This window comes from Dama dama, chromosome 5 (genome assembly GCF_033118175.1).
Source record: "Dama dama isolate Ldn47 chromosome 5, ASM3311817v1, whole genome shotgun sequence".
NCBI lineage: Eukaryota > Metazoa > Chordata > Mammalia > Artiodactyla > Cervidae > Dama > Dama dama.
The window spans coordinates 108,213,911-108,222,199 of NC_083685.1; the positions used below are offsets into that span (position 1 = coordinate 108,213,911).

The following is an 8,289-nucleotide window of genomic DNA, read 5'->3' on the forward strand; positions in this document are numbered from 1 at the left end:
CTAAGTCACGTCAGTCGTGTCCGACTCTGTGCGACCATATAGACGGCAGCCCACCAGGCTCCCGTCCCTGGGATTCTCCAGGCAAGAATACTGGAGTGGGTTGCCATTTCCTTCTCCAAAGAGAAAAGAGAAGAGGAGGAGGTTACTCAAAAAAAAAAGGTGAGTGGCCAGAGAGCCGGGAAGCAAGAGAGAGCGCAAAGAACCTGGAAAGTTGGTGGTGGTGGAGAGAAGCGGCTGGGGGAATGGTGAAGGAGGGCAGCGGCCAAGACCAACTTCTCACGGCCCAGGCCTGGGGTAGACCGGACACATACTCGGCGCTCAATCCTGTTTCTTTCTTTCTTCTCCGTTCTGGGGCAGCTCTGCCCAACAGGGGTGGGCGGGTGGGTGGAGGGCCGTCGAGGCAAACGGCGCCCTAGGGTGACTCGGTATCACCCTCAGGACCCGCCTCCTCCTCCATTCCCGCAGGGTCTGAGTCCCGCGTGCCCGCCAAACCGAGCCAGCTCGAGGGCAGTATTCCACTTGATGGGGCGGGCCCCAGAACCCGGGAGACACCCCGCCCAGGCCCCTCGCCCCTGCAGTGGAGGGGCCAAGGAGGAGCAAGGGAGGGGGCGGAGTGCGACCTAGTTAGAGATCGCCCCCCCGCCGCCCGTCCGCCCGCCCGCCCTCTCCCCCGGGCCCGGCCAGGTCGGGCCGAGCCGGCAAGGGTTAAAGGCGGCCGCAGGTGAGGTGGGCGGGGCCGTGAATTCGGGGAAAAAGGAGCGCAGGGCAGAGGATGAAGGCAGAGAGCGCGGTGAGTCACGGGCGGAGCTGGCCTCGCTCGCTCGCTCGCCGGCTCCCGCCCGCCCTCCGCCCTCCCGCCGCCTCTCTCCGCCCCTCCTCCGCCGCCCGCCGCCGGGTCTGCTCGCTGCCCCCGCTAGCCCTCGGCTCTTGCCGCTCGCCGCTGGAGTGCCCGCTGGCGCGCGGGGTTCAAGAGCGCCCATCGGGAGCGCGCCAGCCTGCCTTGCCCCGGAGCCCGAGCGCACACTCGAGGTAGGAGCCCGCCCGGGTCGGGGCGGCAAGGGGCGCGCGCATTAGGGATCTCCTCGGAAAGACGTGCCCGGAACGCGCCGCAGCTTCCTCTGGCCTCGGGGGAGGTGGTCCTAAAGAATCTGAGGGGTTTAGAGCCCCGGCGGAGTGAAAACGGGGCGGAAGGGAGAGGCTGGAGACTGGGGAAACTGGAGCGACTGGGACAGCTGGAGGACTGGAAACTTGAGGACTGGAAGTACGGAAGTCCTAACCACCTGAGCTCCGGTGATGGGAGAGGCAGCCTGCGGAAGAGGGAAGAAGGGTGTCTCTCTACCCGCCTTCCCGCCTGGGGAGCCGCAAGCCCGGGTACGCGCCCGGCTGTCTCCCTTACCGAGAGCTCGATAGCAGGCTAGTGCCTTCCAGGATTGGGCTCCCTGGCCTTGTGGCTGGAGAGGCCACTCTGGAGCCTGGATCGTTAGCTTGTCCCCCAACCCCCACTCCAACCCCTGGGGCAGTTCCCAGGCGCCAAAAGCTATTAGGGTCCCAGACCTCACTGCTCCCACCCAGCCCCTTCTGAGCTGCCCCGCCTGGGCCTGAGGCTCTGTTCCTGCCGTTTCACCCAGTTCCTTTCTTGTGGTGAGGCAGCAGGAGCTTGAGTAGGCGCCCTAGTGCCCTTCTTCCTCCCTCTCCCAGACAACCTAGGCGACCTCCCTGGCCCCCCAGAAGCAGAAGATAGTAAGGTCATCCAAATACTGATTTGGGAGGGAAAAATCCCTGCTCTAAACCACTGCGTCTCCTCCCGTCACAATCAGCGAAGGCCCAGGCACCCGGACTCACACACTCCAGGCATCAGGGCAGGGCTCCCAGATCTTACTGAGAGGTGGTGAGATGAGGGGGACCTTCAAGTGACAGGTATGTGTTCCAGAAAGGGGCCCACTCTTTCTGGAGGGGGGTGGTTTTTAGGTTCCCAGTGGTTTAAGGAAAGAGAAATAGACCAGGAATGGAGAGACCTGGTTCACGGAGATACAAACTAGTTGATTGAATGAATAGATTGAATGTCTTTTTTCAAGTGACTTTTCCAATTATGGCTCAGTTTCCTCTTCTTTGAAATGAGGATTGAAAAATCAAATAAGAGGATTGGCCAGGAGCAGTGGTTCTCGACACTTGGTTGCATGTTAGAATCATGTGGAGAGCTCCTAAAAACGATCCAAGTCTAGAATGCACTCCCTGTATAATATCTCTGGGTAATCCTTCCTCTTAATTTCTGTGTGATTCTGGCTTTTCCTGTTGCTTCCCCTACTCTGTCCCTGAATCCCTTGCTGGTAAGCTCTTCTCTGGCTGACCCCTTCTCGGGGGAAGCAGACCCCTCCAAGCCTCATATCTGGGTCTCCCCTAGATTGGAGGAGGGCAGAGGTAGCAGCCAGAAGGCTGGCTGGGCACTGGTGTAGGTCAGGCCAGAGAGAGGGCTTAGCTTTCTCTGGTGGAGAGACGTCCTCTGAAAAAACTGGTACTGTAGCTGTACCCCAGGAAGGTGAAGTCCCGCTAAAGAGAAAGGGAATGGGGGCCAGATATGGGAGTGGGTTTGGTGGGGCTGAGGCAATCCAGCCAGGCAGGGAGCTGCGGGGAGTGGTGTAGGGCGGAGAAATGCTCTTCTTCACTGAGCATGCCTCAGGGATGGAAAGAGGGCTCTTTTTCTAAAACCTCAGAACCTGCTTGGGTCTTTGGGAAGTCAGGTCACTTTAAGCTTTGGGTTAGAACACCTCCCTCTCCCCAGCTTAGTCCCGAGTTAAGGTGAGGACTTAAACTAGAGATGAGCCTAGATTCTGCATTCTGGCGGGCAGCAGATCTGCAGGGGGAGTTTGGGGGGAGGGAGATGGGAGCAATGCCAATGCTCCTCACACCCAGCTGGGCAGCTAGGATAGCTCTAGAACTGTAATCTAGGTAAATCTGACCTCTTCACCTGGGACCAGCCCAACTCCCAGGATGAGCTGGGTCCTATAGGAAGGATCACCTAGGAGAAGGTGAACTATCAGCGTCTGCTGGGGGTGGAGGGCCTCGCACCCTCACCCCTTCCTAGCACTCCTAGTCCACACCCAGAGGTGCTTTCTCCGCTTTTCACCTGGGGGTGGGAAAGGAGCACTTGGCCCAGGAGGGGATCCGGGCTGGGAAGGAGAATGAGCCAGTTACTTCCCTCACTTTGTCTCTTCTTTGCCTCCTTTAGGTCCCACCTGAGGTGCCCTTGACTATCCCTGTCCCCCATCCCACCCCGGATCCCGGCAATGCTAACCGCCGTCTGCGGCTCTCTGGGCAGCCAGCACACGGACGCGCCTGCTGCCTCCCCGCCGCGCCTCGACCTGCAGCCTCTCCAAACATACCAGGGCCACACGAGCCCGGAGGCCGGGGACTACCCCTCCCCGCTGCAGCCTGGAGAGCTGCAGAGCCTCCCGCTGGGCCCCGAGGTGGACTTCTCACAGGGCTATGAGCTGCCGGGGGCCTCCTCTCGGGTAACCTGCGAGGACCTGGAAAACGACAGCCCCTTGGTCCCGGGACCCTTTTCCAAGCTCCTGCAGCCGGACATGTCACACCATTACGAATCGTGGTTCCGGCCGACACACCCAGGCACCGAGGATGGCTCGTGGTGGGACCTTCATCCGGGTACCAGCTGGATGGACCTCCCCCACGCTCAGAGCGCGCTGACCTCACCTGGCCACCCCGGGGCGCTTCAGGCTGGCTTGGGGGGCTACGTCGGAGACCACCAGCTCTGCGCCCCGCCGCCCCACCCACACCCGCACCACCTCCTCCCAGCCGCCGGAGGGCAGCACCTCCTGGGGCCTCCCGACGGGGCGAAGGCGTTGGAAGCGGCCGCCCCGGAGTCCCAGGGCCTGGATACCAGTCTGGACGGGGCGGCCCGGCCCAAAGGCTCCCGGCGGTCGGTGCCCCGCAGCTCAGGCCAGACCGTTTGCCGCTGTCCCAACTGCCTGGAGGCGGAGCGATTGGGGGCTCCATGCGGGCCCGATGGGGGCAAGAAGAAGCATTTGCACAACTGCCACATCCCAGGCTGTGGGAAAGCTTACGCCAAGACGTCACACCTGAAGGCGCACCTGCGCTGGCATAGCGGCGACCGTCCCTTCGTGTGCAACTGGCTCTTCTGCGGCAAGCGCTTCACGCGCTCTGACGAGCTGCAGCGCCATCTCCAGACCCACACCGGCACCAAGAAGTTCCCCTGCGCCGTCTGCAGCCGGGTCTTCATGCGCAGCGACCACCTGGCCAAACACATGAAAACCCACGAGGGCACCAAAGAGGAGGCAGCCGGGGCAGCGGCGGCAGAGGGCAAGGCTGGCGGAGTGGAGCCCCCCGGGGGCAAAGGCAAGCGTGAGGCTGAGGGCAGCGCGGCTCCCTCCAACTGAGCTCCTCCGTCCTGCCTCCCCGCTGGTCTTCCCTGGGGCCATCAGAAGAGAGCCCTCGGGCCTGATGCCCTGTTGGGGGGGCGGCTTGAGTAAGAGGAGAAAGGGGTTATTTATTGAGAGGCAGGAAAAGTGGTGTGGGGGTCAGGGAACCGGGGCGCTAGGGGTTTCGCAGTCTCTGGAGCTGGACAGGACAGGCGCGTTTGACTGTTTTGACTGGGCAGGGAGGAGCCGCGCATGCCGGTCAGTTCTCCCCTTCCTCTCTGTTTCACTCACGCCCCTGGGCTGGGGGCTGGGGAGGGATACCCCTGTGGCGGCTGGAGGGCGGAGGGCACAGGTTGGAGGAGACGGCGTGTCCCGGGAGCAGAGGGGAGTGGGGCCGCCCCGGGCGCTGGGGGTAGCTGTCTGGACACGTCCTTAGCGCCTGGGAACCGGGACATAAAAGGGCCTCCAGAGCCGCCCTGCGCCCCGGGTCCCTTTCATCCCCCTTAGATTGCTTTTACCCCAGGGTTTCCGGAGGGAGAGCTGAGATGGGGTATCAGAGGCTGGGGGTCCCCCTAAGGGAGGAGATTCTATCTGGCTAGGAGGGTTGTCGCCACAGAAGTAAACGCCTTTGATGTGCCTCCTTATTAAGCCTTCCAGACCCAGTCTGATGGAGCCATGAAGGAAGAGGGGAAGAGGGCCAGAATCCCGCGACAGCTTCCAGCAAGACCAGTGGGGTGGAGGAGAGAGCTAGATGTGGGGGTTGAGCAAGGAAGTCTCTTCTGAAAAAACAGGAGAAAGGAATTTGGTCAGGAAGTGGAACTAAGCCTTTCCCTTTCTAACTCTGATTCAGACCTTAAGTTTTGGTCTTTATAAAAATAAAATTCAGTAGCCCACTCTGGTCTGTCACCCCGGGTAGGGCTTCAAGGCAGCCAGGAGCCCATGCTCCAGAACTGATGTAGTTCCTCACCCTAGGTCCCTCGGCATTTGCCTTCCCCTTAGGGATAGAAGGAAGAGGGTTATCTTGGCTGCGTGGGGTTAGGTGGGAATGTCCACCTCCAACTGTTTGGCTCTGAGTGGAGAAGTCTGTCCCTACCTGGCCATCTTCTCTTCTCTGCTTCTTAGGGGAGAAGCTAAGCCCCACTATTTCTTTCGCTCGACCCTCCCCTTTCCCGATGCCTACCAGCCTTGCTCCTCCTGTAGAGTGTGTTAGGAGGCTCCCCTTCCAAATGAAGAGGTTCTCTCGTTGGAAGGGGACTGCCTTCTGAGGTGATGTCCAGGAAACATCCCTGTTCCCTTCTTTAGATGCTAGAAATACATCCTGATGGTGGTCCTGGAGTGGGGAACGTGGGGCAGGGGGAAGCCAGCAGAGGCTGAGCCAGGCACCTGGAAGGAAGCTGATGGGGGAAGGGTCTGGTGGGCCATAGGACCCTGGAGCTAGTGGGCTTTCCCAGGCTCCAGATAGAGGTTTTAAGGTTTCCCCTGACCTCCCTTTTCCCTGCCCTTCTTTCTTCACCCAGAGCCCTATGCAAGGGTTACTTGTGTATTGATTTTTTAAGTTATAAGCAAAGGGTATTTTATTTAATATTAGGACATGTGTGTGCATGTTGTGTGTACCTATGTTTGTGTGTATTTCTGTGTGTATGTGTGTTTCTCTACTGAGCCTGGGGTCTCCAGCCAGGGAGACCCCATCTTGTTCAACCCAGCCAAGGTCCTCTGGCCTAAGGCCCATAGCATCTTTTCCTTGGGGATGCTGGAGCCCAGTCCAAGGACTGAGTGCTTTTTGGGAAGTGGGGCTGAAATCTGGGGGGGAATATGTTTGTGTAGAAGAGAGCCCTTCTTATGAGGGATAGGGTGACTCTCCCTGAAGGACCCATGGGGTAGGTTCAGAAGTCACGTCCTGTCTTTATGCTCCCTCTGTCCCTACCTCCTGTTTATCTGACCAGAGGTCCCTTTCCTTGTGGAAAGAGTTGGGGGCAGCAGAGAATGGGCAGTGCCTGCAGGTTGCCTGGCCCGGTGGACAAGGGGGAGGGAGAGAGGGTTCCGTGGGTGTGAGATGCCGTTTTCCTCCACCCATCGAAACCAGCCACCCCCTCCCTGTGCCACCAGGACAGTCTTTCCCAGTGACCATTCTCAGGGGAACTCCCTAGTGGGTGTTGGGGAGGGGGTGTGGATATTCCCCCCATGGAGGCCCCGAGCTCTAAGGTGTGCGGGTGAGGGCTTTGGATAGGTTTTCTTCTCCCCTCTTTTATAGACCAAGGTTGCTTGGCTGTCTGCCCCCTTCTAGGCAGCCCCCTAGAGGAGAAATGTAGGATTTTTTTTTTTTCCTTTAACTGCTGTGAACCCACTTTAGGGGGGTGGGGGGGAGGAGGAGGAAGAAGCGGCCTGTGTTTTTTATGCCATAATAAAGTCATCAACCACATCACTGCTTCATTTGTCTTCCAGCTCTGGCTTCCTTTTTGACTCAGGGTCCCTCAGCATTGAGGACCAGGCTGGCTGCAGGGTGGGGTGGACACTTCTCTTTGATACCACAGCCCTGGGCAGCCTCCCCTCCCTTTGTTTGGGGGCAGAGCTGAGCTGATTGCAGGGTCGGATCCTGCCCTGCCCCGAGGTTTTTGGTGCAGGAGGAGGGTGGGGTTCCCTCGGGGTTGATAGCTGGGCCGACTGTCCCTCCCTGTTCTTCACCTATGGAGATGAAAAGATTCTAGATATTTCCTTCCTCTTCCACATGCAAGCCCCTTCTTTAGCCTCCCCCACCAAGAATGCTGGTTCCCTGCCTTCCCAGAGATGGCCAGCCTCTTGGCCCCCTCTCCCTGCTCCTGTGGGGGTGTGCCTGTCAATCAGGCCTTCTGGTTGTGAGCGAGGTGGGGGTGACTGACAGCGATTTCTTCACTCAGGATGATCCCTATCAGGGACAAGGTGATGAAAGGCAGCCCAGATATCTGATGGGCTCCCGCCCAGCTGGAAAGTATGAAGGAAAGGTTCCTACTGCAGCTCCCAGCTAGAGACCCACCACAGTTACACAATCATGGTATGCGCAGAAGTACTTCAGTGGGTCCATGGGGCATCCCCAGATATGCGCGAACGCATACTTTTCCAGGCTGCTCAGTGCCTGGTGCAGTCAGTGCCTGACACATGTCACGGTAAAAGCCTCATGACTCCAAAGTCCCAAACCTAGGAAGGTTGATAGGGATCAGTTTTTGGCTCCAAGGGTGCAGAGTAGGTTACTATATTCTTCCATCTTCCCATCCTACATGATGGCCAAAATTATCTACCCTAGTGGGACTCCTATTCCTCTCCCTCTAACCCTACTGACTTTCTCAGAGCCAAGTCTGGTACCAGGTTGTTTGGGAGAGTCTGATGTCCCAAAGTTTCTTAAATGGGGGCATTAGCATGATTTAGGGATTACAGTGGACAGCAGACTGGTGAGGGGGCCAAATGTTTATTTTCATATGCTGCTGGACTTAGATGCCTGGGTGGAGGCGCGTGGAGGCGCGTTCCTGTGACCTCAGGCCCACTCCACTCCCTGCTACTCTTCTTTTTGTCTTCCTGGTTCTGGGGACTCAGACCCGAGGAAACTGGAGAATCCTCTCCTCCTGCCCCCCATCGCTGCCCCCAGGGGACAGGAGGGCAGCTGCGGGGCCGGCTGGGCCTGTCTGGGCAGGGCTGGGGCCACCCCTCCTCCCCTGGCAGCTCCTCCCGCTGACCTGCATTCTTAGCGGGGGCCTTTGGTGGGGCTCTGACGATTCGTCGCTCGCCCTGGCAGCAATGCTGCCTGGCTGCCCCCTCCCCCCTCAGTGGGGCCCGGGACCACCTCTGACCCCTCAGTTCTGTTCCCCCCGGCAGGACAGTCCTAGAGGGGCTGAGAGCAAGTTTGGGAAATAGGAACATGGGTCTG

General features: G+C 59.2%; 1 protein-coding gene across 2 annotated transcripts; it reads left to right on the forward strand.

The window, feature by feature from the left end:
- Positions 1 to 893: 893 nt before the first annotated feature.
- On the forward strand, positions 894 to 5,729 carry SP6 (Sp6 transcription factor). Of its 2 annotated transcripts, none has more exons than XM_061141117.1 (2): positions 894 to 1,029; positions 3,227 to 5,729. In XM_061141117.1, exon 2 carries the CDS (start codon positions 3,285 to 3,287, stop codon positions 4,410 to 4,412), a length of 1,128 nt encoding a protein of 375 aa, XP_060997100.1. In that variant the 5' UTR covers positions 894 to 1,029; positions 3,227 to 3,284; the 3' UTR covers positions 4,413 to 5,729. The 2 variants fall into 2 exon arrangements, with proteins under 2 accessions (XP_060997100.1, XP_060997101.1); XM_061141118.1 differs by lacking the exon at positions 894 to 1,029 and adding an exon at positions 1,156 to 1,261.
- The last annotated feature ends 2,560 nt before the right edge of the window (positions 5,730 to 8,289 follow it).